General features: G+C 51.3%; 3 protein-coding genes across 9 annotated transcripts in view; 2 read left to right on the top strand and 1 right to left on the bottom strand.

Annotated features, from left to right (window-relative positions):
• The window catches only part of LOC137851953 (GTPase IMAP family member 1-like), a 39673-nt gene extending 22439 nt beyond the window's left edge, over positions 1 to 17234 (top strand). For 2 of the 6 annotated variants that reach the window (XM_068673113.1, XM_068673115.1), the window contains exon 2: positions 12320 to 13965. In XM_068673113.1, the coding sequence (XP_068529214.1) occupies positions 12348 to 13145 (798 nt within the window). In that variant the 5' untranslated portion in view covers positions 12320 to 12347 and the 3' untranslated portion in view covers positions 13146 to 13965. Of the gene's footprint in view, positions 1 to 806; positions 4564 to 11035; positions 11602 to 12319; positions 13966 to 15631 lie in introns of those variants that run through there. The other 4 variants (XR_011093583.1, XM_068673111.1, XM_068673114.1 and 1 more) reach the window with 4 other exon arrangements.
• Positions 1 to 26016, top strand: part of LOC137851948 (GTPase IMAP family member 2-like) — a 66796-nt gene that overhangs the window by 28502 nt on the left and 12278 nt on the right. The window lies entirely within an intron of this gene.
• LOC137852042 (uncharacterized) overlaps positions 3131 to 26016 on the bottom strand; it is a 75855-nt gene continuing 52969 nt past the window's right edge. The window contains exons 11-15 of the mRNA XM_068673289.1: positions 24821 to 24935; positions 22947 to 22992; positions 21019 to 21651; positions 14638 to 14682; positions 3131 to 3777 (exon numbers count right to left, since the gene is read on the bottom strand). Coding sequence (XP_068529390.1) covers positions 3131 to 3777; positions 14638 to 14682; positions 21019 to 21651; positions 22947 to 22992; positions 24821 to 24935 — 1486 coding nt within the window. The remainder of the gene's footprint in view (positions 3778 to 14637; positions 14683 to 21018; positions 21652 to 22946; positions 22993 to 24820; positions 24936 to 26016) is intronic.

The raw sequence follows: 26016 nt of genomic DNA, 5'->3' as shown, positions 1-26016 counted from the left end.
GTCATAGAATGGTTGGGGTTGGGAGGAACCTTAAAGATTATCTAACTCCAACCCCCCTGAAACAGACAAGGAAACCTCCCCCCAGATGAGGTTGGCCAAGGCCCATCCAGCCTGGCCTTGAACACCTATAGAATCATAGAATCATAGAATCATAGAATATCCTGAGTGGGAAGGGACCCTTAAGGATCATCAAGTCCAACTCTTGACACCGCACAGGTCTACCCAAAAGTTCAGACCATGTGACTAAGTGCACAGTCCAATCACTTCTTAAATTCAGACAGGCTCGGTGCAGTGACCACTTCCCTGGGGAGCCTGTTCCAGTGTGCAACCACCCTCTCTGTGAAGAACTTCCTCCTGATGTCAAGGCTAAATTTCCCCTGCCTCAGCTTAACCCCGTTCCCGTGGGTCCTGTCACTGGTGTTAATGGAGAAAAGGTCTCCTGCCTCTCGACACCCCCTTACGAGGAAGTTGTAGACTGCGATGACGTCTCCCCTCAGCCTCCTCTTCTCCAGGCTGAACAGGCCCAGTGCCCTCAGCCGTTCCTCGTACATCCATCACCTCCAGGGATGGGGCATCCACAACTTCTCTGGGCAATATGTGCCTCACCACCGTCTGAGTGAAGAATTTCTGCCGAACATCCAATCTAAATCTCCCCTCTTTCAGTTTAATAACATTCCCCCTTGTCCTATCATTATCTACACAATTAAACAGTCCTTCTCCATCCTTTTTATAAGAACCCTTCGAGCACTGAAAGGCCTCAATGAGGTCTCCACAGAGCCTTCTTTGGATGGCATCCCTTCCTTCTCCTTTGTTGACTGCACCACTCAGCTTGGTGCCATCTACAAACTCACATCATGACACATTTCCGTCATGCCTGGCACTTGGTCCTTGTGCATCCACATGTGTGGTGGGAGCGGAGGATGGCAAAACCCTTCTTGCTGTGCCAAGCCAAGCCATGTCGTGCCAGCTTCAGGAGCTGAGTGGATCTCTGGGTCAAGTGGTGCCTGCCGTAGTGCGGGTGTCTGCCCCGGTTCCCTTCCCGTACTTCCTTCTACCTCCTTTGCTTGAGGAAGCGGTCAGCCTGGCGTTCTGGGATTCCTCCCCCCTCCTAGGCTGCTTTCCGCAGCCTTTCTGGGTGGGAGAAGAACCTGGGGTGAGTCAGGCAGCCCCCCCGAGCACTGCCCCAGCCCCACGCTCAGGACTGGCCACACAGCTTCCCCTGCCTGCTGCACTCGCCTGGCAAGCAGTGAGACCTCACGCCCTTGCACAGCTCATGGCCACCACCAAACCCCAGCCTGGAGGGAGCTGCAGCTTGGGCCTGATCCTGAATGCACCTGGACCATTCTCCACCCTCCCAAACGGCTTTTTCAGCACTGCGGTTCACAGTGCACTGAAGGGCGCCTCTCCACACAGCAAGGCTCAGCATTTATGGGCATTTATGGGCATTTATGGGCCTTTATGGGCCTTTATGGGCATTTATTAGCATTTATTAGATGAGCATTTATTAGATGAACTTCTGTAGACCCAGCGATCACATACAATTACTCGCATTGCCCAGCGAAGGCAGGGGCAGCACAGCCAGCAACACCAGCAGCATCCCACTGCAGAGGGACCAAGGCTGGCACCACGAACCCTCCCAAAGCCTGGAGAAGTTCCTAGAGCCCTGGTTGCCATGAGGAGGACAAGTGGCTTTGATCTCGGAAGCAGTGCTCCAGGCTGATCTCTGATCTGAGGGGGCACATCTCACAGTCCTGATGTTCCCATTGCTTTCAGCTTGCCGTGTCTTCAGACCAGGGAGGAGAGAGTCAGCGCAGTGGTGCTGCCAGCAGGGCAGTGCAGCTCTCTGCCACCCAGCCAAGGTCTCCGGCTTCCCAGCACAACGGGTGGTGACAGAGCAATGCAGAGACAGAGTAGCAGAGGAGAACTGGAGTCAAGTCCAGTTGAAGGCCAGTCACTAGTGGCGTTCCCCAGGGCTCGGTGCTGGGGCTGTACCTCTTTCATATCTTCATCGATGACCTCGATGAGGGCATTGAGTGCACCCTCAGTAAGTTTGCAGATGACACCAAGTTAGGTGCATGTGTCGATCTGCTCTAGGGTAGGAAGGCTCTGCAGGAGGATCTGGATAGGCTGCACCGATGGGCTGAGGCCAACTGCATGAAGTTCAACAAGGCCAAGTGCCAGGTCCTCCACCTGGGGCGCAATAACCCCACGCAGAGTTACAGGCTGGGAGATGAGTGGTTGGAGAGCTGCCAGGCAGAGAAGGACCTGGGAGTGATGGTGGACAGTCGGCTGAATATGAGCCAGCAGTGTGCTCAGGTGGCCAAGAAGGCCAACGGCATCCTGGCTTGTATCAGAAGCAGTGTGACCAGCAGGGCTAGGGAGGTGATTGTCCCCCTGTACTCGGCTCTGGTGAGGCCGCACCTCGAGTACTGTGTTCAGTTTTGGGCCCCTCGCTACAAGAAGGACATCGAGGTGCTTGAGCAGGTCCAAAGAAGGGCGACGAAGCTGCTGAGGGGCCTGGAGAACAAGTCCTATGAGGAGCGGCTGAAGGAGCTGGGCTTGTTCAGCCTGGAGAAGAGGAGGCTCAGGGGCGACCTTATCGCTCTTTACAGATACCTTAAAGGAGGCTGTAGTGAGGTGGGGATTGGCCTCTCCCGCGTGCCTGGTGACAGGACGAGGGGGAATGGGCTAAAGTTGCGCCAGTGGAGTTTTAGGTTGGATGTTAGGAAGAACTTCTTTACCGAAAGGGTTGTTAGACATTGGAACAGGCTGCCCAGGGAAGTGGTGGAGTCACCATCCCTGGAGGTCTTTAAAAGACGTTTAGATGTAGAGCTTAGGGATATGGTTTAGTGGGGACTGTTAGTGTTAGGTCAGAGGTTGGACTCGATGATCTTGAGGTCTCTTCCAACCTAGAAATTCTGTGATTCTGTGATTCTGTAATTACTTGTCACCAGACACCCTTTGCACTCTCGCAGCCTGTCAGGAGAGCAATGGCACGGGCCAGGGGAAAAGGTAGGTCACTGACGGGACAGGAGGAAACATCAAGAGAGGAAGGAGAGAGTGATCTTCAGAGCGTGGCAGGAAAGGCACAAGAGAGGAATCATCACCCGTCTGACCAAAGCCTTGTTGGCTAGAGTATGGTACAATACTTTTCAAAAGCTGTCCGTGTGTCTTTCTCCAGCATTTCTCGCGTGTAACACGGAGCATCTTTGTTCTTCTCTACCATCGCATCAATCATTTTAATGAGGTCTGCAACCTGCTGTTTCCTTCTCTGCTCTGCTGCTATGTTGCTGAAAGCAATGTACCTATTTTCACATTTTTTGGCAATCCCGCTGAGGTATTCGTTATATTTCACAAAATTGTGGATATCATCTGGACTCTCAAGATCTTCTGCTCGGGTGAATAACAGGATCATGTACTTCTGTGCCTCAGTATGGAAAGTCTTTGTCATGCGCTCAGCCACTTCCACCTCTTCTTTACTGATGTGGGCCAGATGCATCACCAGGATGATAGCATGCACCCCTCCATAGAAGTGACGAAGAGCATTTCCAATCAGTTCAGCTGTTTCCTTATTGGCTCTCTGGGTGTCAAAAAGGCCAGGAGTGTCGATAACGGCAATTTCTCTTCCACGGAATGAGGCAGTGTCTGAACTGTAGCTCTTGGTCACTGAATCTGGTGACACCATAGATTCAAATGCTTTCTTCCCAAGGATGGTGTTCCCTGTTGCACTCTTCCCACTTCCAGTTTTGCCCACGAGCAGGATGTTCAGCTTGGGTCCTGGGGGAACAACCAGAGACACGTGTCTGAACCTCACAGCCCTGTGGTGCCGGGACATCCCCTGCACGCCACGCTATCAGGGGTGAGAAGGAAAGGGTTTTTACTGCAAAAACACAGGAATTAGGGTTAGCGGCCCCAGCAGCGGTCCCCAGGGACCATCAGGAGCAACACGAGGGACCCCAGGGGAGTCTGGATAAGGCTGCCTCAGAGGGCCAGCACCCAGACCTCTTCCAAAGGCAGAAAGAGAAAGCAGAAGTGCATGCTGCAGCTCCCCAGCAGCCCAGGAATGCACAGAGTGCTCAAACAGCCGGGCTGAAGCACTCCCTTTACAAGAAGTCACGTGCTGAGACAAAAACACCCACTGGATTCTGTGCTGGATCACCGTAGGCCCCCGGCCTGCCCTGCATGGCCCCAGCAGGGCCAGAGCTGGCTCAGGCACACAGATAGCGAGGTTTTGGGGCAGGACTTTGCACCCTGCTCTGTGCCTCCGGCTGTAACCAACAGCTGCTGCCCCATGTGCCCTGAGCCTGGCACAGCACAGCCTAAGGAGTGGGAAGAGGAGAGGCAGCCTCGGGAAATCCTTGAGCCCGTGGCCTCCCCAGAGGGCCTGTGCACCACGTGCACAAGCATGCGTGAGGCTGCACGAGGATGCAAACCCAGCCTCACCCTCAGCAGCACTGCACCCAGCTGACTCAATGAGGAGGCTGCTAAAGGAGAAGGCTGCGGGGAGACCTCACAGCTGACTCACGGAATGCTGACTCCACAGTCACTAAGAGTGTACAGTAGGTATGTTTATTCAGAGCTGGGCAGCACGGGGGGTAGTCCCAAAAAAGTCATCCACCCCTAACGCAGTAACTTGTCGTGGTTATATGCGGTAAAGAGTTACGTATGCATGAGGTTTCCCAATACGCCTATACATATGCATAACCTGTCCCCGCTTAGTATTAAAATTAGTTACAAGACATCGTTTCCATAAACTACTACCATCTGCGCTTGCGCGGTGCCTTGTGGTGGTGGGCGCTGAGGGTCGTGGGGATGAAGTAAGATGTCTTCATCAGGATTGAACTTTTCACCACATCTCTTTGCGCATGCTCTCTGAGGCCTTGGTCACAATCTGGGCCATAAGGTTGTTTTGATCTGCTTCTTGGGGTCCGAAGGGCTCCTGTTATCTGGAGGCCTAAGCGCAGCACAGGCGCAGTAAATTGCAAATATATGGTGCGGCCTCACCTCGAGTACTGTGTGCAGTTCTGGGCACCACAGTATAAAAAGGACATGAAGCTGTTGGAGGGTGTCCAGAGGAGGGCTACGAAGATGGTGAAAGGCCTGGAGGGGAAGACGTACGAGGAACGGCTGAGGGCACTGGGCCTGTTCAGCCTGGAGAAGAGGAGGCTGAGGGGAGACCTCATCGCAGTCTACAACTTCCTCGTAAGGGGGTGTCGAGAGGCAGGAGACCTTTTCTCCATTAACACCAGCGACAGGACCCGCGGGAACGGGGTTAAGCTGAGGCAGGGGAAGTTTAGGCTTGACATCAGGAGGAAGTTCTTCACAGAGAGAGTGGTTGCACACTGGAACAGGCTCCCCAGGGAAGTGGTCACTGCACCGAGCCTGTCTGAATTTAAGAAGAGATTGGACTGTGCACTTAGTCACATGGTCTGAACTTTTGGGTAGACCTGTGCGGTGTCAAGAGTTGGACTTGATGATCCTTAAGGGTCCCTTCCAACTCAGGATATTCTATGATTCTATGATTCTATGAAATATAGCACCTATTCATTCTTAGTCAATCACTCTCTAATTTCTAATCCCTATGATTCAGTCCTCCCTTTTCTGGAAAATCTACTAAATTCTTTTAGTTAATACAAAAATTCTTCTTCTCAGTCTCTATGGTATGTACCCCTCAATGCCTTGCCATGCACTTTTGTCAAGGAAGCTAATATAGACATTCATTTTAACGATTTCCAATTCCAAACAAATATTACAAAGACAATATCAAACTTATGCCAACTAATATCTATAAAACAATAATTGGGTGACACAATGTGTTCAAAATCCCAGTTGCAGTGGGCGACCATCCAAAGAGTGTATCCCACCAGTTGTGATTTGTGTCCTGTTTTGCTCTTTGCCTTTGTATCATGATGGACAGTGATTAGAGTGTACATTGTGTTGTTAGACTTGATCAACTGGCAGGATACCACTGGTGCCAAATACAGAAAATGACACCCGATGATTCTAACAAAGTTACAAATACAAATGTTAGAATGATTTTTGCTAGGGAGGGTTATGTTCTCCTTATCTACTTCTACAAAATCACAAGCAGTTCTTAAACACACATAGCCTTGACCGATATATACAAGCACAGTCTTTTGACTAGTATTTGGATGAATTTCAAAGTGGCAAACACCTTGCTCCGTGTCAAGACATACATCCTGAGCATCAATTGTATTACTTTCACAAATAAATCCTTGCTGTTCCCAGGTAACACATGATTCTAGATTTACAGACTGCCATCTCCCATTCTCCATCCGTGCCCATGTTCTATGCTCTGAAGGACAGAGCACTGTCTCCTCATGGTTTAATCCTAGTGCAATGATGGGGTGGATAACATAAACTGTGGCATTACGTATAGTAAGCACAAAGGCAGTAGCCTTGTTAACAATGGGATCATAGGTAAAATTTACCAGAGTCCACCAAGATTGGAATTTCTCAAAATCATTGGCATTGTCCCAAACAGTCTTTTGGACTTCAGCCGGAAAAATGCCTTCACTTCCTTCCCTAATGATCAAGGCAGCCGTTGCCTGAATCCATAACTGTGCTTGTATACGACAAAGAGCTAAAGATGCATTATCTTGAACCATACTAAGTGCATCTATTATTAGTTTGTGGTCTTGGTCTTCAGCCTTTTCCCATCTCGGTAATACCTTTGAAACTTGCCATTGGCTAGTTCCCAATGCCATTAAGGATGATTGTAGGGGCTGTTTTAGTTTTGTCTCACTGTTGTAGGAAGTACAGCCAAAAACAGCTAATGATTACAGTCTGTGTTAATATAAAATTATACCAGCAATCTGATTTACCTGGGCAGATGCAACGTTCTTGTTAGCCACTTTTGGAAATCAGTTTTACTAAAATCCCCATTACTTTCTCGTGGGTCATTCCATTAATCATTCAGTACCCTATTTTAATTTCGTCCCCTAAGGTTCTTTGGTGTGTCCATTCTTTCCCTAATTTTTGCCATTCTTGTAATGTACATAAATGGTCACCATTTGTTCGCCAAATAACCGCAACTGCTAACTTTCCATTAATGCTCTATCCTCTATTGTTACAGCTTCGGACCAAGGCCACTAACCATTCTCTATTATCCTAGAGGCACCTTCTTGAATCACAATTACAATTTATAAGCCATAGAAATAAAACAATTCTGTTAACTAGACTCCTGCTGACTATATTACTAAATACTCTTGACCATAATGTCCTCATTTTACTCGACTGAGCTTTAGTTTCAGTTCACCGTCACCTGGCGTTACTTTCCAGGGGGTTCTGGAGCTTTCTTCACTTGAGAATGGTGAATCCAGGCACTCTGTTCCTTGACCTTAATTGTGGTGAAGGCTGTAAGGAGCACCTGGTATAGTCCTTCCCACTGTGGCTTCAAAGTTTTCTCTACAAGAGACTTAGTTACCTCTCAGGCTTTGGCAGTCCTAGTGGGGAAAGCCTCTGGCCATCCTGAAAAGGTATCTGTCTGTTAACACCAGTAAATATCGACACCCCCCTTTTCTTGGAAGTTCAGAAAGGTCAATTTGCCACTGTTGCCCGTGCCCATGGCCTTTTCCAATTTGACACAGTTGTGGTTTGGGGGCAATGTTGGGGTTAGTCTGTAGACAAAGATCACATTGTTCAGTTATTTGAGTGATGGTAGCATATAAGGTTCTGGCAATATTTTTTTTTTTTCAATTAGATAGTTATACAAAGCATCTATTCCCCAATGTGTTTTCTGGTGTTCTTTCTTTACCAGTGACCGCAATAAATTGGAGGGGATGACTAGCTTCCCTTCCTGTCTTTGGTAATAGTCCATCCCTCTTGGTTATATTTTCCCTTCTGACCTTCGATTAATTTTCTATCCTTTTTGTTATATACAAGCTTACCTTCGAGGAGAATTTGCCTGTCTGGAATCAGGGCTCCCTCAGTTGCCACCTCACCTTCTGCTGCTTCTTTTGCCTCTCTGTGTGCCAGATCATTTCCTTCTTCCAATTCTGAGCTCGCCTTCTGGTGTGCCTCAGTGTGCATGATTGCTACCTTTTCAGGCAGCTGAACTGCTTCCAATAATCTCATTATTTAGTCCCTATAGATATTTATTTTTCAAATTCTATTACGTCTTTGCAAGTGGTAACTGCATACCCAGCATGTCGTTTTCTACTGATGACGTAGCTGCTCATCAGTATGCTCATCATGATATTTCCACATCATCAAAAGGAGTGTCCTTCAGATCTGGATGGCTGGAGTAGGTAGCTTCAATGGTCTCCAGGCACTCATGGTGTACTGGCTCCCCTTGGTTTCTGCTGATTTCTGGAGCCTTTGTGGGGAAAGCCAGTGACCGCCTTCCACTTCCAGCACTGTGGACACTGTGTGAGACACTAGCACAGTTATCTTCTGTCCCAAGGTGTACTTGCGTGCTTCCTGGATATTTAGCACCACTGCTGCAACATCTCTGAGGCATCCCAGCCATCCCTTGGTGGTAGCATCCAACTGCTTACAAAAATAAGCAACTGCCCTTCGATATGGGCCCAGGTCCTGTGCTAGTGTTCCCAGGGCAACCCCTTGTTTCTCATGGGAGAAAAGGAAGAATGGTTTATTTACATCTGGAAGTCCCAGAGCTGGAGCTGACATGAGGGCCTTCTTTAGTTGGTCCTGTTATAAATGGCTCAGGATTCAAATTAGGATTAAATAAAAAAAATAGGATTTATTAAAAGAATATAAAGGAATAGAGGTAAGCAAACAGCGCTGGGTGCACCGGGAGTCTCCGCTCCACCAGGACGCACACCAGTTACATCAAGCAGCTGATTTTTATGCACCTAGACTAATACATATTCATTACTACTTCTAAAAAAATAGATTATTATTATTAGCTTCCGGGGTCCAGTTCCTCCTACTGAAGCATGCACATCAGTCTCCTCTGGGGGTCTCTAGGGGTCTTTCATGCTGAAGGCTCGTAGTCTTCCTCTCACCTTTGTACTCACTCGGCACTATTCCAAGTTTATGGAACACTCTCTGTACACTCTCTGCAGGTCTTGTCTCCCAACCGTCCTTCAGCTTCTTTTTCCTTCCTCTTAATCTCTTGGCCCCCTGGCCAGATACCAAAGATCCACATAGTATCCCATAACAGTCACTAGTTGTTATCAGTTGTTCTGAAACTACCAGACATCAAACACAAACAGCTTTCTTATTTGATGCTTCACGAGTAATTAAAACATTCTTCCCCAGCCATTCACAGACACATCTATAGCAGTGTTAAGTTAATCTCGAAGAAGACAGGAAAAAAGGCTGTAACTGTTAGAAATAGAAGTCCGGAATAACAAAAGCAAACAGGTTCATAAATTTAAGGAGTGTTTTCTGAAGACGTGATAAATTGACTAGAATGAGGGGGAGACTGGGACACACTGCATCTGTGGTTCAAGAATTAAATTGCCAGTGCAGGGCCCAGAGGCCGACAGGATTCAAACAGAATTGTTCTTTATGGACATGAATTGTTAACACATTCCTGACAGTCCTAAGCTCCTGTGGCCTCCTTTGTCCATTGGAGTTCCCTGTTCCCATTTGCAATGAGCACATTCAGCGGTTTTACAAGCGATCTGTAATTATAGATCCACAATCTGCACCACCCTGTCATTCCCAAAAAGGTTCGCAGTTCTTTTATTGTCTCAGGTTTTGGGGTTTAACATATCGCTTCTTTACGATCTTGCCTCAAGGTCTGTTGTCCGGCACTAACCTCATAACCCATGTAGATCAACTTCTGCTTAACCACCTGGGCCTTCTGCTTCAATACCCTGTACCCCTGTAGTCCCAGAAAGTTTAGGAGGCTTACCGTCCAGGCCACGCATGCTTCTGTCTGGGTGGCTATTAGGAAGTCATCTACGTACTGCAACAGCCATCCTTCTCCTGATGGGACTTCCCAGGTCTCCAAGTCCTTTGCAAGCTGGTCTCCGAACAAGGTGAGAGAGTTCTTAAAGCCCTGAGGGAACCTTGTCCATGTGAGCTGTGTTTTGCGCCCACTCTTAGGGCCTTTTAAATCAAATGCAAAGATTTTCTGACCGTCTTCTTGGAGAGGGAGGCAAAAGAAGGCATCCTTCAGGTCTAAAATGGTAAACCAAGTTAGCTCTGGTGTTAAGTATGTTAATCAATTATGGGGCTAATTCCTTCTCTATCTTCCTTTTTCAAGGGGTACTGTTGAAGTGCATTTTTCGCCTTCCCTGGTACATTAGATCAGACTCTGGAAAACATTTGACTTAGGATTTCCTCGCTAATTTCCTCTTTGGTCTCAATAGCTGTCAATATCAAACTTAACACTTCCACGTATCTTTGATCATTTACCTCCAGAATAATCTCCCCATTTTTAAATGAAATGTTTGCTTGTAATCTTTCCAATAAATCTCTTGCTAGGCGTGACTCCGGAGAGTTGAGCATGTATAGGAACTTGTGAATGCCCCACTGTTTCCCATACTTATATTTCAATGGTTTGCAGAAATATGCTATTGCAGATTGGCCAGTTGCCCCCTTCACTACAATGTAATCATTCCTCACTGATACTAATGCTTTATTTAAAACTGAGTATGTTGCTCGTGCATCTACCATAAGATCCACCTCTTTTCCCTCCATCTCCGGCTCCATTTTTATAACCAGTGGATCTGCTGGGGTAGATTTCCCGGTCTTCTTCGGTCATCTTTTGCATGTGCGACCTTCGGGTCACTAAAACATCTGGTGTGTGCGGGCTGCCTGAGTGTGTGCATGCAGGAAGTGGTTGTATAGCCGAGGGTAAACACACGCACCCACAGGATGGCTGCGCACCCCGTGAGGCAGGGAGCAGCGTTTGGCAGCCCCGCACCCCCTGCCAGGGGCAGGGCACGTTTCTGCCAGCCCCGCACAGCCCAGGAGCAGGGGCCGCAGGGGCAGGGGAGCGTGGCTGGGCCTCGCTGCACCGTGGTGGCAAATGGGGACAGCCCGGGCAAGGGCTGCTCCTCCTCAGCTTGGGAGGGGATCCCGATGCTTTGGGGAACGAGGAGCTGGCAGGGGAACTCAGCTCAGTCACTGGCAACCCTTGCAGTGCTTTGGGAAACCTGCCGAGCTCGCAGAGGATTTGCACGGCCCCTAACTAGAGCAGGAGCCTCCCGCCAGAATCGCCGTCAGTTCAGTGCCCTCATCCGGCACCTGAACCTCCAGCCCTGAGCCTGAGCGGTGTGTGGGGTCCGTCCCAGCCCCTGACCGCGGTGCAGGCTGCAGCTGCCTCGTCTCCTGCCCCTTCTTCTGTCAGGGCTCTGCCTCCAGTCCCACCAGCAGCAGGAACTGCTTGAAAACTAAACACATGTGATCGCGGAAGTTAAATAACTCTGAGGCTGGATTGTTTCTGGAGGAAGTACAGGAGGTAGCGTTAGAGCTGTCTGAACCTCCAGGGCTGCACAGAATCGAAACCAAGCTGGGGGCTGGTGCGGGAGGAGCCGGTGCTGCCCTTGTGGCATGAGCACAGTTCTCCAGGCTGACACCGGCCGTCACCGCTGTCACTTCCTGGTGGCTGTGAGCATCCCGTGGGGATAAGGCGAACGCCAGCGCAGGACGTGCAGGAAGGTACGGGCGGGAGGCCAGGGGCCGCGAGGCTCCGTGCTGGCGGGGAGGGCTCCGAGGGGGCCTGGGGACCTGGTGCAGGGCAGCGGGGCAGGGAAGTGGCTCTTCCCCCTGTCCCCTCCTGTATTTCCCTTCTCCCTACTCCTCACTCCCCATGCTTGGCATGGCCCCAGCCCCAGCCCGGGGGATTCCCTGGGCACCAGGCTCAGCCCCATGCGGGGCCCCAGCTGCATGAGTGTCTCCACCCCAAGCGTTCTTGCCACTACCCGAGGGTCCCTGCCACCCCGCTGCCTTCCCCCGTGCCTGTATTCCTGCGCAGACTGAGGCTGAGACAGGAAACAGACCAGCGGCTCTGTTTCCCCGCAGCACCTCACGGATCCAGCTGTTATTTTGAATTTCTGTTCCTTGCTGTTGTCCGTGCACTGCTATGACTGCACACACGGCAGTGCAATCCACAGATGCCGGTTGCGCTGCTCTTGCTCTGATGTCCAGGCAAGAGGGGGGACCCACTCTGTCCCGGTGCCACTGCAGCCTGACCCAGCTGCAGCCCCCAACCCCTTCCCACAGTGGGGGCACACAGAGCCCCACAGCCTCCAGAGGCCAGCAGCGAGGATTCGAAACCATCCCCGCTTTTAATGAAAATCCCTTCTGCTGTCAGTGATGCTCCCAGCATCTGGGTGCCTGCTGACGGAGCCCTGGGTGTCTGCTTTTGTCTCTGCAGCCAGGCCGTGGCCATCCATCGTGTCTACATGCAGCCCGGGGTCGGCGGGGGCTTGGAGATGAGGCTGATCCTGGCCGGGAAGGCTGGTGGGGGGAAAAGCGCCACGGGGAACACCCTCCTCGGGAAGCGTGTCTTTGAGTCCAAGCTGTCCCACCAGCCAGTTACCGTGAGCTGTGTGAAAGCACAGGGGCACTGGGATGGCGAGGACTTCACGGTGGTTGACACGGCCGACATTTTCAACCCCGGAGGTGTCAGCAGTGAGGTGTGCCAAGAAATTGTCCACTGCATCAGGCTGTCCTCCCCGGGCCCCCACGCGCTGCTGCTGGTGACCCAGCTGGGCCGATTCACCAAGGAGGACGAGGAGGCCGCAGAGAGACTGCAGGACATCTTTGGAGCTGATGTTTTGCAGCACACGATTGTCATATTCACCCGTGCGGAAGAGCTGGGGGAGAGATCTCTGCACGACTATGTGTCCTGTACTGACAACAAAGCACTCCACAAACTGATCGAGAGATGTGGGAACAGATACTGCGGCTTCAACAACCGGGCAGTTGGAGCCGAACGGGACCACCAGGTCATGGAGCTGATGGGGATGGTCCGCTGCATGGTGCGGGTGAATGGGGACAGGTACTACAGCAATGAGATGTACCTGGAGCCCAATTTAACAGAAGAGAAGGTGGAGTATCACATGGCGAGGTACAGAGTAGGCAGGATAAAGAGCGCGCGATTCAGCTGGAGGCCATCCCGGAGAGTTGTCCTGGCTTGTGCGCTAATTGTCCTCATCATTATTGTGATCACCCTGGGTATCCTTATCGCACGGCTGTGATGAATCCCAGCACCACAGAGCCACTGAACGTCTGGGGCTGGAGGCCCCTCTGCACCCCGCGTGTTCTGTCCCTGCCCAGGCAGGGTCCCCAGCACTGGCTGCCCAGGACCGTGTCCACTGGGTGTTGGACATCTCCAGGGATGGGGACCCCAGCACTGCTCTGGGCAGCCTGTGCCAGCGCTCAGACACACACACAGCAAAAAAAGACTTTCCTGATGTCTCAGCGGGCATCCTTGTGCCTCCAGCAGTGCCCATACCCTTGTGTCCAGACTCTGGGCACCCCACCAGGCGTTCACACACACAGACGGGACCCCCAAGTCCCAGTGTAATGGAACCAACTCTCCCTTGGAAACGAAGAGGAATTGTCTATTATTATTGAGCTTCCCTTTAATCAGTTATCATATGTGTAGGAGAGGGCAAAAAATATGTTTAACTTTTAACCTAGGCTCCCTTTGTTTAGGGACAGAATGCTCCTTCTGGGAGAAACCAAGGAAAGTTGCCAATAGCAAGTAGCCTGAGGTTGCGCTTCGGTGACATGTGGCCATCGATGGATAAAAGGGGTTAGGGTGCTTCATCGGGGAACACCACCAAGGACCCCCACAGAAAGGAAGGCATGCGCAGACGGGCCCTAAAAGGAGCCATTAAGAATGATGCCGCATGAGCACAAAACTCAGGTAGATTCGAATGAATTTGTATTAGATCGCTAGAATAGTCATGAATTTAATGTCTCCATGGAGCCAGGAAGTCGACATTGGCTGTGCTTGATCTGTGGAAAGTGCACCGAGCTCTGAGGCCTGAATAAAAGCAATCTCTCTCCTGAGTGCGTGCGAATGGGCTTATTGCACACCGGGTGAAGGATCATAGAGTCATAGAATGGTTGGGGTTGGGAGGGACCTTAAAGATCATCCAACTCCAACCCCCTGAAACAGACAAGACTGCCTCTCACCGGATGAGGTTGGCCGAGGCCCATCCAGCCTGGCCTTGAACACCTCCAGGGATGGGGCATCCACAGCTTCTCTGGGCAGCCTGTGCCATTGCCTCACTACACCGACAGTGAAGCGTTTCCTCCTAATGTCTAGCCTAAAGCTATTTTCTTTTATTTTAAGACCATTCCCCCTTGTCCAGCATAATCCACATGAATATATTTTTTTTTCTCCATCCTCTTTATTAAACCACTTTAAGCTCTGAAAGGTTCCAATGAGATGTTCCCAGAGCCTCCTCTTCTGCAGGCTGAACATACCCTTCTCTCTCAGCCTTTCTTCATAGAGAAAGGATCCACTTTTTCGGTCAACACCAGCACCTCATTGTCCTTGCTGAGCAATTGAACGGGTGCCCATGTCTTCCTGCACACGGAGCGCTCTGAGGTACGGATGTGGGCCCCTGGCAGCCAGCAGGAATGCACAGCCCTGCCCTTGGCCCCACACTCGGTCCCTGTGCATCCATGTGTGCGGCAGGAGAGGAGGATGGCAGAGCCCCACTTGCCATGCCAAGCCAAGCCGTGCCCTGCCAGCTGCAGGAACTGAGCTGATCTCTGGGCCTAGTCGTGCCTGCCTTATGGCTGGTGCCTGCCCCGGCTCCCTTCCCCACAGCCAATGTCCCCAAGAGCTGCCTGGGTGCCATGGAGCAGGGGACACTTGGCTTTCCTCCCCGGCCTGCAGCTCAGTGGGAGCAGCACAGCAGAGGGCAGAGCCATGCCGGCTCTCGGCCTGCCCGTGCGCTGCGCTGGGCACAAGGCCTGGGGCTCCTGCTGGCACATGCCTGGAGCTGGACAGGTCCCGAATGCAGTGCCATGAGGGCAGGACATCCAGCAGCATCGCCCTGCCGGAGCCCAGGGCCGTGCTCTGTGGACGTGGGGCTGCTCCTGAGCTCTCGCTCAAAGGGCAGCTCCCTGGTCTCATGTCTGTGCTGGGTGGGTGCTGAAGCCCTGGTACAGGCTGCCGTGGTATCAATTTCAGACAATTTCACTGTAGCTGCAATGTAGGCTAGTATTGAGATGGTAAATAACAAAGTCTGCCAGGTGCAGATAGGAAAGCAACCCCTTCCTCCCCCTCAGGGAGGACTTGCAAGTCCTGAATTCAGAACAAGGTGTGCCCGGGAGGCGTTGGACCTGGCTGAGCAAAAGCGTATCAGTAAACAATGCACACATACTGGTTATGTACTGAGCGTAAAACCAAACTGCCAAGTTAATGTACACCTCACGGATGTGAAGCATGTACCAGTTACTCACTTTGCAATTACAAATCATCATGAAAAAGATTTCAGGTTTTGATCTTTTAAAGGGATGGCCCCTGCTAAGTTGTGTTTGAACATCACCCCAACCCCAGTCTAATTAGAGGAACTCCCCTTAAAAGGGTGTGGGAGGAGTATAGAAGTGTTGTCAGGGCCTGCAGGGATGCGACAAGGAAGGCCAAAGCCCACCTAGAGATGAAGCTTGCAAAAGAGATAAAGGATACTAAGAAGTTGTTTGTTTGTTTGTTTGTTTAAAGTATGTAAACAGTAAAAGGAAGACTAGGTCCTAGAGAACAGGAGAGGTGCCTGAAGACTGGAGGACAGCCAACATCACTCCGGTCTTCAAGAAGGGCACGAAGGAGGATCCATAAATCACAGAATCACAGAACTGTAGGGGTTGGAAGGGACCTCGAAAGATCATCAGGTCCAACCCCCCTGCCAAAGCAGGTTCCTCAGAGCAGGCTGCCCAGGTGGGCGTCCAGACGGGCCTTGAATGTCTCCAGAGAAGGAAACTCCACAACCTCCCTGGGCAGCCTGTTCTAATGCTCCGTCATCCTCACCATGAAGAAGTTCTTTCACATGTCAGTACGGAATGTCCTGTGCTGTAACTTGCAGCCATAGCCCCTTGTCCTATCCCCACAAACCACTGAGAAGAGGTTGGCTACACCCTTCTGTCTCCCACCCCTCAGATATTTATATACATAGAGGAGATCCCCTCTCAGTCCTCTCTTCTCCAGGCTGAACAGCCCCAGTTCTCTTAGCCTCTCCTCACAGTGAAGATGCTCCAGGCCCCGTATCATCTTTGTGGCCCTCCGCTGGACTCTTTCCAGGAGATCCCTTTCTTTCTTCTACCGGGGAGCCCAGAAGTGGACACAGTACTCCAGGGGAGGCCTGACCAGGGCAGAATAGAGAGGGAGGATCACCTCCCTCGACCTGCTGGCCATGCTCCTTTTAATGCACGCTAGGATCCCATTAGCCCTCTTGGCCACAGGGGCAGAGTGCTGGCTCATGGTCAACCTGTCGTCCACCGGGACCCCCAGGTCCTTCTCCTAGAGCTCCTCTCCAGTGGGTCATCCCCCAGCCTGTACTGATACTTTGGGTTGTTTCTTCCCAGTAGTGGGACTGGTACTATTTAAACATCAGTGACACGGACAGTGAAATTGAGGCACCCTTAGCAAGTTTGCTGACAACACTGAGCTGGGTGGTGTAGCTGCTACCCTGCAGGGACGGGATGCCATCCAGAGGGACCTGGACAGGCTTGAGAAGTGGGCCTGTACGGGCCTCATGAGGTTCAACCAGGCCAAGTGCAAGGTCCTTAATCTGGGCTGAGGAAATTCCAAGCACAAATACAGGTTGGGTGGGGAGTGGATTGAGAGCAGCCCTGAGGAGAAGGACCTGGGGTGGTGGTGGAGGACAAGGGGGAATGGTCTTAAACTAAAAGAAAACAGTTTGAGGCTAGACATTAGGAGGAAACACTTCACTGTCGGTGTAGTGAGGCAATGGCACAGGCTGCCCAGAGAATCTGTGGATGCCCCATCCCTGGAGGTGTTCAAGGCCAGGCTGGATGGGGCCTTGGCCAACCTCATCTGGGGGGAGGCAGCCTTGTCTGTTTCAGGGGGGTAGAGTTGGATGATCTTTAAAGTTCCTCCCAACCGCAACCATTCTATGACTCTATGATCCTTCACCCGGTGTGCAGTAAGCCAATTCGCACGCACTCAGGAGAGAGATTGCTTTTATTCAGGCCTCAGAGCTCGGTGCAGTTTCCACAGATCAAGCACAGCCAATGTCGACTTCCTGGCTACATGGAGACATGAAATTCATGACTCTTCTAGCGATCTAATACAAATTCATTCTAATCTACCTGAGTTTTGTGCTCACGCGGCATCATTCTTAATGGCTCCTTTTCAGGCCCTCCTGCACATGCCTTCCTTTCTGTGGGAGTCCTTGGTGGTGTTCCCCAATGAAGCACCCTAACCCCTTTTATCTATTGATGGTGTGATAATAATCTCAATAATTTTCTTAGATGGGACCTTCCATGAAGCTGTTTTAATCACGATTGCAATGGTGGGCATCCTTGTGAGAAAAATCTCAAATAATTTTCTTCAGACAGGATGTTCTGTGAAGCTATTTTATTCATGACTGCAGTGGCAGGCGTCCTGCCAATTAGGAGCACATTATAGTTAACACATCATAACCTTTTATTCCCTATTACCCGACATGTCATTGCCTCCCCTGTTTCCTCATTCTCTGAGTACTACAAGTTCACAAGCTACTCAACACTCCTTTATACCATACATGTACAATTCTTCTTTCTTTCAGCCCTTTAATTTCTCCCTTTTCCTTTTTTTTTTTTCTTATGTTTTAAGAACCTGTGATCTTTGTTTTACTATTCCCACACTGTTCATCCTGTTTTTCTCAAGCTTCCACCTTATTTAGTAACAGTGAGGCTTTCTACTGTTCACTTACCTACATGTACTTAGCATTTCTCCTTATTATGACTACACAACTACCTTGGAATACAGAAAAGTAATTCTCTACTGCAAAAACACAACTTTGTTTTTCATATCCTGCAAGCGGGAGTGCACAGCACAAGTTTACCATAGCCCTATGTCCCCTATTTCCCGACACCTGATTTCTCCCTGTTTCCTCACTGGTTTAATACTACAGATTCACAACCTACTTGACGCTCTTCTATACCGTATAGGTACAATTTTATTTGACCAGACATTGATTTCTCCTTTTCCTTTTTTTTTTTTTTTTTTTTTTTGCCTGACTGAGCAAAAGCTTATCAGTAATCAATGAGCACATACTGGTTATGTACTGAGCGTGAAACCAAACTGCCAAGTTAATGTACAACTCACGGATGTGAAGCACTTACCAGTTACTCGCTTTGCAAATCACCATGAAAATGGTTTTAGGTTTTGATCTTTTAAAGGGATGGCCTCTACACCAGGTCCCTGGGTGGCTGCAGGAGAGAGCAGCACCCTCCCCATGAGGCTCCTGCAGCACCAAGGCACACGCGTGCCCTGGGCCACCTTGAAACCCTCCCAGTGGCACAGAGTTTCGCCACCAACCCGTGTCTTCAAGCAGCTTCCGTGCTGGCCTCACCATCTACACCCAGCGTGGCCGCACTGAAGCAGAGGCAGTGTCCCCATGGAACCCTCGCAGCCACCATGAAGTGGCAGCAGCATTGGCAGTGGCGTTGGTGGCAGCGTTGGCACTGGCAGCCTGGAGCACGGCTATGGCTGCTGGCACCACTGTGCCCGGCACTGGTGCAGGCACAGGAGAGTATCCAGCCTCCTGGCACGGACACTCGGCAGCCTACAAATACCCATGCACCAGCACAGATCTTGGTTTCGATCCTGTGCAGCTCTGGAGGTGTGACTTTGGGGTTAGTTGTCCACTTCGCTGTCTGCATTTCAGCATGAGCCTCGCAGTGCTGCTCTGCTTCTAACCCAGCGTGCTTCCCCGGGCCCCCTTGCCTGTGCTCCAGTGTTTGAATGCAAAAATTGGCTGGAAATGAAAAAGTGTGGCAGAGGAGGGGAGCAGGCCCAGCCTTGGCTTGTTCTTGTGGCGACCCCCCCTACCCACACCACTGCTGCTGCTCTTAACACAGCAAGAGACACGCCCCGGGTGGAGGTGCACACAGGGCCTGCATTTTGCCGTAATCCTAAGGTTAAATGCTCATTTTCTTGCCATTCTAAGCAAGCGGTGCAGAATTATTACAGGGCTGCTTGCATTTCAAGCCTTCTTCCAGGTCAGCAGAAGTATTCCGTACCCCCAGGAAATGTGTTGGGGCCCTCAGAGTCTCCAGCAGTTTGTGGCACACAGCCCCCAACCCCTCCAACACACTTCTTCTGCCCCTTCCCTTTGAGGAGCGGCTGAGGGAGCTGGGCTTGTTCAGCCTGGAGAAGAGGAGGCTCAGGGGCGACCTTATCGCTCTCTACAGATACCTTAAAGGAGGCTGTAGCGAGGTGGGGGTTGGCCTGTTCTCCCATGTGCCTGGTGACAGGACGAGGGGGAATGGGCTAAAGTTGCGCCAGGGGAGTTTTAGGTTGGATGTTAGGAAGAACTTCTTTACTGAAAGGGTTTTTAGGCACTGGAACGGGCTGCCCAGGGAAGTGGTGGAGTCACCATCCCTGGAAGTCTTTAAAAGACGTTTAGATGTAGAGTTTAGGGACATGGTTTAGTGGGGACTGTTAGTGTTAGGTTAGAGGTTGGACTCGATGATCTTGAGGTCTCTTCCAACCTAGAAATTCTGTGATTCTGTGATATGGTTTAGTGGAGGACTGGTTAGTGTTAGCTCAGAGGATGGACTGGGTGATCCTGGAGGGCTCTTCCAGTCTAGATGGTTCTGGGATTCTGTGATTCCTCTCATCATGCAGAGGGATGGGGGCAGCCAGGAGTAAGCACTGGATGCCTTCAGGACATGCTGGGATGGTTTTAGGATAGCAATGATACTGCTTATGCCACTGGAGGTCACTGGTACATTTACATACACTGATTCCCATACAGCGCTACCTACAACGCAGCTATTACACTAACTCTGGTATTTCCTCCAGTAACAATTCAACCTCACAGTTATTTAATTGCAGAGATGCACGGTCTGTGTTTAGCTCTGAAGCAGTTTCTCTCGCTGTGATCGCTTGAGGAAGGGGTCAGCCTGGCGTTCTGGGATTCCTCCCCCCTCCTAGGCTGCTTTCCGCAGCCTTTCTGGGTGGGAGAAGAACCTGGGGTGAGTCAGGCAGCCCCCCCGAGCACTCCCCCAGCCCCACGCTCAGGACTGGCCACAGAGCTTCCCCTGCCTGCTGCACTCGCCTGGCAAGCAGTGAGACCTCGCGCCCTTGCACAGCTCATGGCCACCACCAAACCCCAGCCTGGGAGGAGCTGCAGCTTGGGCCTGATCCTGAATGCACCTGGACCATTCTCCACCCTCCCAAACGGCTGTTTCAGCACTGTGCACTGAAGCACAGTGCACTGAAGGGCGCCTCTCCACACAGCCAGGCTCAGCATTTATGGGCATTTATGGGCATTTATGGGCATTTATTAGATGAGCTTCTGTAGACCCAGCGATCACATACAATTACTCGCATTGCCCAGCGAAGGCAGGGGCAGCACAGCCAGCAACACCAGCAGCATCCCACTGCAGAGGGATCAAGGCTGGCACCACGAACCCTCCCGAGGCCCGGAGAAGTTCCTAGAGCCCTGGCTGCCATGGGGACAACAAGAGGCTTTGATCTCGGAAGCAGGGCTCCAGGCTGATCTCTGGTCTGAGGGGGCACATCTCACAGTCCTGATGTTCCTGTTGCTTTCAGCTTGCCGTGTCTTCAGACCAGGGAGGAGAGAGTCAGCGCAGTGGTGCTGCCAGCAGGGCAGTGCAGCTCTCTGCCACCCAGCCAAGGTCTCCGGCTTCCCAGCACAACAGAGCAGCAGAGGAGAATTACACGTCGCCAGACACCCATTGCACTCTCGCAGCCTGTCAGGAGAGCAATGGCACAGGCCAGGGGAAAAGGTAGGTCACTGACGGGCCTGGAGGAAACATCAAGAGAGGAAGGAGAGAGTGATCTTCAGATCGTGGCAGGAAAGGCACAAGAGAGAAAACATCGCCCGTCTGACCAAAGCCTTGTTGGCTACTGTATAGTACAATGCTTTCCAAAAAACGTCCGTGTATGTTCCTCCAGCATTTCTCGCGTGTAACACGGAGCATCTTTGTTCTTCTCTACCATCGCATCAATCATTTTAATGAGGTCTGCAACCTGCTGTTTCCTTCTCTGCTCTGCTGCTATGTTGCTGAAAGCAATGTACCTATTTTCACATTTTTCTGCAATCCCCTTGAGGTACGTGCTTGTTTCCACGAAATCGCGGATATCATCTGGACTCTCATGATCTTCTGCTCGGGTGAATAACAGGATCATGTACTTCTGTGCTTCAGTATGGAAAATCTTTGTCACCCACTCAGCCACTTCCACCTCTTCTTTACTGGTATCGGCCAGTTGCATCACCAGGATGATAGCATGCACCCCTCCATAGAAGTGACGAAGAGCATTTCCAATTAGTTCAGCTGTTTCCTTATTGGCTCTCTGGGTGTGAAAAAAGCCAGGAGTGTCGATAACGGCAATGTCTCTTCCATGGAATGAGGCACTCTCTGCACTGTAGCTTTTGGTTACTGAATCAACTGACGCCATAGTTTCAAATGCTTTCTTCCAAAGGATGGTGTTCCCTGTCGCACTCTTCCCACTTCCAGTTTTGCCCACGAGCAGGATGTTCAGCTTGGGTCCTGGGGGAACAACCAGAGACACGTGTCTGAACCCCACAGCCCTGTGGTGCTGGGACACCCCCTGCAAGCCACACTCCCAGGGGTGAGAAGGAAAGGGTTTTTACTGCAAAAACACAGGAATTAGGGTTAGCGGCCCCAGCAGCCATCCCCAGGGACCATCAGGAGCAACACGAGGGACCCCAGGGGAGTCTGGATAAGGCTGCCTCAGAGGGCCAGCACCCAGACCTCTTCCAGAGGCAGAAAGAGAAAGCAGAAGTGCATGCTGCAGCTCTCCAGCAGCCCAGGAATGCACAGAGTGCTCAAACGGCCGGGCTGAAGCACTCCCTTTACAAGAAGTCACATGCTGAGCGAAAAACACCCACTGGATTCTGTGCTGGATCACCGCAGGCCCTCGGCCTGCCCTGCACGGCCCCAGCAGGGCCAGAGCTGGCTCAGGCACACAGATAGCGAGGTTTTGGGGCAGGACTTTGCACCCTGCGCTGTGCCTCCGGCTGTAACCAACGGCTGCTGCCCCATGTGCCCTGAGCCTGGCACAGCACAGCCTAAGGAGTGGGAAGAGGAGAGGCAGCCTCGGGAAATCCTCGAGCCCGTGGCCTCCCCAGAGGGCCCACGCACCGCGTGCACAAGCGTGCGTGAGGCTGCACGAGGACGCAAACCCAGCCTCACCCTCAGCAGCACTGCGCCCGGCTGACTGAATGAGGAGGCTGCTAAAGGAGAAGGCTGTTTGCACCAGGGGAGTTTTAGGTTAGATGTTAGGAAGAACTTCTTTACTGAAAGGGTTTTTAGACATTGGAACAGGCTGCCCAGGGAAGTGGTGGAGTCACCATCCCTGGAAGTCTTTAACAGACGTTTAGATGTAGAGCTTAGGGATATGGTTTAGTGGGGACTGTTAGTGTCACATCAGAGGTTGGACTCAATGATCTTGAGGTCTCTTCCAACCCAGAAATTCTGTGAAATTCTGCTTTAGGGAGATCTCACAGCAGCCTCAGTGCCTGCAAGGGCTGCAGGAGGGCTGGGAGGGACTCTTGGGCAGCGGGTGTAGGGATAGGACACGGGGTGACGGCTTTAAGGTAGAAGAGGGTGGTTTTTGGTTAGATCCGAGGCAGAAATTCTTTACTATGAGGGTGGTGATGCCTGGCGCAGGCTGTCCCCAAGAGCTGTGGGTGCCCCATCCCTGGCAGTGCCCAAGGCCAGGCTGGATGGGGCCGGGGGCAGCCACTCTGTGGCTCTGTGACCATGGGACTCTAAGCTTGGCCAGGCTCTGACTGCCTGCGTGCAGTGGGTAAGGTGTTCACCTTCCATCTTAGCGTCTTCCATTTTGAGCTCACTCCGAGGGGAAGCCTGAAAGAAGAATAAAGGATTTTGAGCAAGGTTTGCCAAAGTCTCCCATGCTCCCCCCCTGGCGGTAACAAGGCCTATGATGGTCATGATGAGGGTCGCTAACACACACGGTGTGTGCGTGCTGCCTGCTGTGTGTGCATGCAGGAAGTGGTTGTACAGCCGAGGGTAAACACACGCACCCACAAGATGGCTGCGCACCCCGTGAGGCAGGGAGCAGCGTTTGGCAGCCCCGCACCCCGTGCCAGGGGCAGGGCACGTTTCTGCCAGCCCCGCACAGCCCAGGAGCAGGGACTGCAGGGGCAGGGGAGCGTGGCTGGGCCTCGCTGCACCGTGGTGGCAGATGGGGACAGCCCGGGCAAGGGCTGCGCCTCCTCAGCTTGGGAGGGGATCCCGATGCCTTGGGGAACGAGGAGCTGGCAGGGGAACTCAGCTCGGTTACTGGCAACCCTTGCAGTGCTTTGGGAAACCTGAGAGCTCGCAGAGGACGTGCACGGCCCCCAACTGGAGCAGGAGCCTCCGCCCAGAATCACGGTCAGTTCAGTGCCCTCATCCGGCACCTGAACCTCCAGCCCTGAGCCTGAGCGGTGTGCGGGGTCCGTCCCAGCCACTGATCGTGCTATGGATGCCAGCTGTCACGTCTCCTGCCCCTGTTTCAGCTCTGGACTCTGCCTCAAGTGATTTCAGCAAGATAAACTGCTCCAAAACTAAGCACAGACTATACACTACTCAAAGTAAACTAAAATCACGTCACTAAATAAGTCAGTCATTACTGGAGGAATTACCCCATCCACAGCAAAGCCACACCACTTCTCGGCTGTCTTTCCTCTGACTCCCTGCCAGCTAGCTCAGGCTTAGCAGTTCCTAAAGTACCCCCAAATGCCGAGACCCTTCAGAGCCACCCGGTGCACAGACCGCTCACTTCGCATGGCTCCAGCAGAGGCTGCTGTGCTTGCCTCTTACCTCCTCAGGTCACAGCGCTCGGGCCAGGTGCAATACAGTTCACGTCTTGCCCCTGATCGTGTCCTCAGCTCTCTGCTTTCTGTTCCTTGCCAGCACGAGAACAATGCTTTTATCACCTAACCACACGTGGCACCCCAGTCCAAGCAGATGATCCACCCAGACCCATGGGTACCTGAGCCCTTCATTTGAGCTGAGAGATGCTCATGCCCTGCCGAGCCCTGGGTTGCACCAACCAGCCTCCGTTTGAGCCTCCGGGGCTCGGCATCACAGTAAGAAACAGATGTGCAATGAAACAACTAGAACCCGTGTCAGCTGGGAAATCCCACAACAGAACAGGCGTGTAGAACAAACCACAGCTAAAACAAAAAGCTAGGACAGGTACTACATTGTAACACCCCCAAGAAGACTGTTCTGTCCACAAAACAAGGAAAAAATTAAGAATGGCTTCAGTAATCAGAAAGTATGTGAAAGGTTCATATGGCACGCTTAGGGGGAAATATATTTAAAAGCTTGATTGTAACTTAAATGAGTCAATTTCTTCCTAGACACTTTAAGGCAGGTCAGAGAACTTTTTCACGCTTTTGATATTCCTATGGTGCAGACACCCTTGTGAAGTCAACGCTCCTGTGAGGACCCAGCGAGTGCTACCAGAACAGACACTCCTGAAGACAAGGAGTTTGTTAAATCACCCTTACAGAAATGCAATCAGGATTTCCATTCTCCAGGGACTTTCTGTTCTCACCTGGAAGACAAAGACTCCCTGAACTTTACTTAAGGAAGTAATAACCCCCTCCCTGAAAGCAGGCATTACAACCTTTTTTTCTTTTTTCTCCCTGGAATGACAGTAGCAGCATTTCAGATAACTCACCAGAGGCACCTGTGCGCTTTTGTCCCCAAGTCTGAACTTTGCAGCTTCTGACGGTGACAGGTCTTCTGCTGTAGGTGCAGTGGCTGAAGTGTGGCAGCTGCCTGTAAAGTTCGGCAGCATTTAGCGGGAGCGGGAGTAGGAGGGGATTTTGGTGACATGCAAACCAGCTCTGTTGAACAAATGACCGTGTACGAGCTGGTTAGGAGCTAGATCATGTGCAAAGTCATTGGTCGTCAAGAACAGAAACAGAAAGTTACTGAACTGAGCAAGTAAGGCAACAAAAGCTCCTCCCGATGAAGGGCGTTTTAGTTTGAGTACTTCTCGCCACTGCTCCTTTCTCACAAACAAACCGTCCGCGCTGTCTTCCTCCCCCAGACAAGAGCAGGGCTCATCAGGCTCAGGAGGCTTTTCCTGGAGCCAGGCTGGGTGTTGTTATAAATGAAGTCTCAACTCTGAATTTAGTAACGTAAAAGAATATTTATAAAAGGCAAGTAAACAGTGCTGGGTGCGCGGGGAGTCTATGCTCTACAAACACGCACACACGAACATCAAACATTCTAAATACATGTATACAGAACATTGCTTTACATAATAACTCGAATATGCCTATACATACATACAATCAGGATAGGTAACCAAGTAAGCAATCCTTTAAGTTCCATAACTTAACAGTCTCCATTTTCCGTTCCTTTTGAACAATGTCTTGCTTTAAGTTGTCTCCTTTTCAAGGCAATAGGCCTGGGTCAAAAGGCACATCCAGGTCAACAGGGGGTGTAACAGCAAAAGCCTTCGATGGCTGTAGCAGCAGAGGGGCCCATGGTAATGGCGTAGCAGTCGGATCGGTAAACGAGCCCGCAGCTCCCTCAGTATCTGGCAAGCGACACATTTCTGACTGTGGCTCCACATGGCTCTTTAAGGCCTCAGAGATTGCTCACCAGGTGCCCAGCAATCCCACTGCAACCTTGTCGTTTTTAGTTGCAGAGTCCCACACCTTCACCTCAGTTTGGTCCCATATTTCAGGCTCATAAACTGTCCGATTGTTAATAAGGAGAATAAGCTGTAAGGTTACCAGGACAGTCTTTGCTCCTAAGGACAGATTCTCCATAATGCGCAACTACTGACCAGCAAGAGGCAGTTGTGTGCACAGGTCTGCTTCTCTCAGCTCGAGCTTCTCTCCAGCTCCAGTGCTGCCTATT

The sequence above is a fragment of the Anas acuta genome, chromosome 2 (genome assembly GCF_963932015.1).
Source record: "Anas acuta chromosome 2, bAnaAcu1.1, whole genome shotgun sequence".
NCBI lineage: Eukaryota > Metazoa > Chordata > Aves > Anseriformes > Anatidae > Anas > Anas acuta.
Note: the sequence above shows the minus strand (reverse complement) of the source record. Positions and strands in the feature narration are given on the sequence as shown.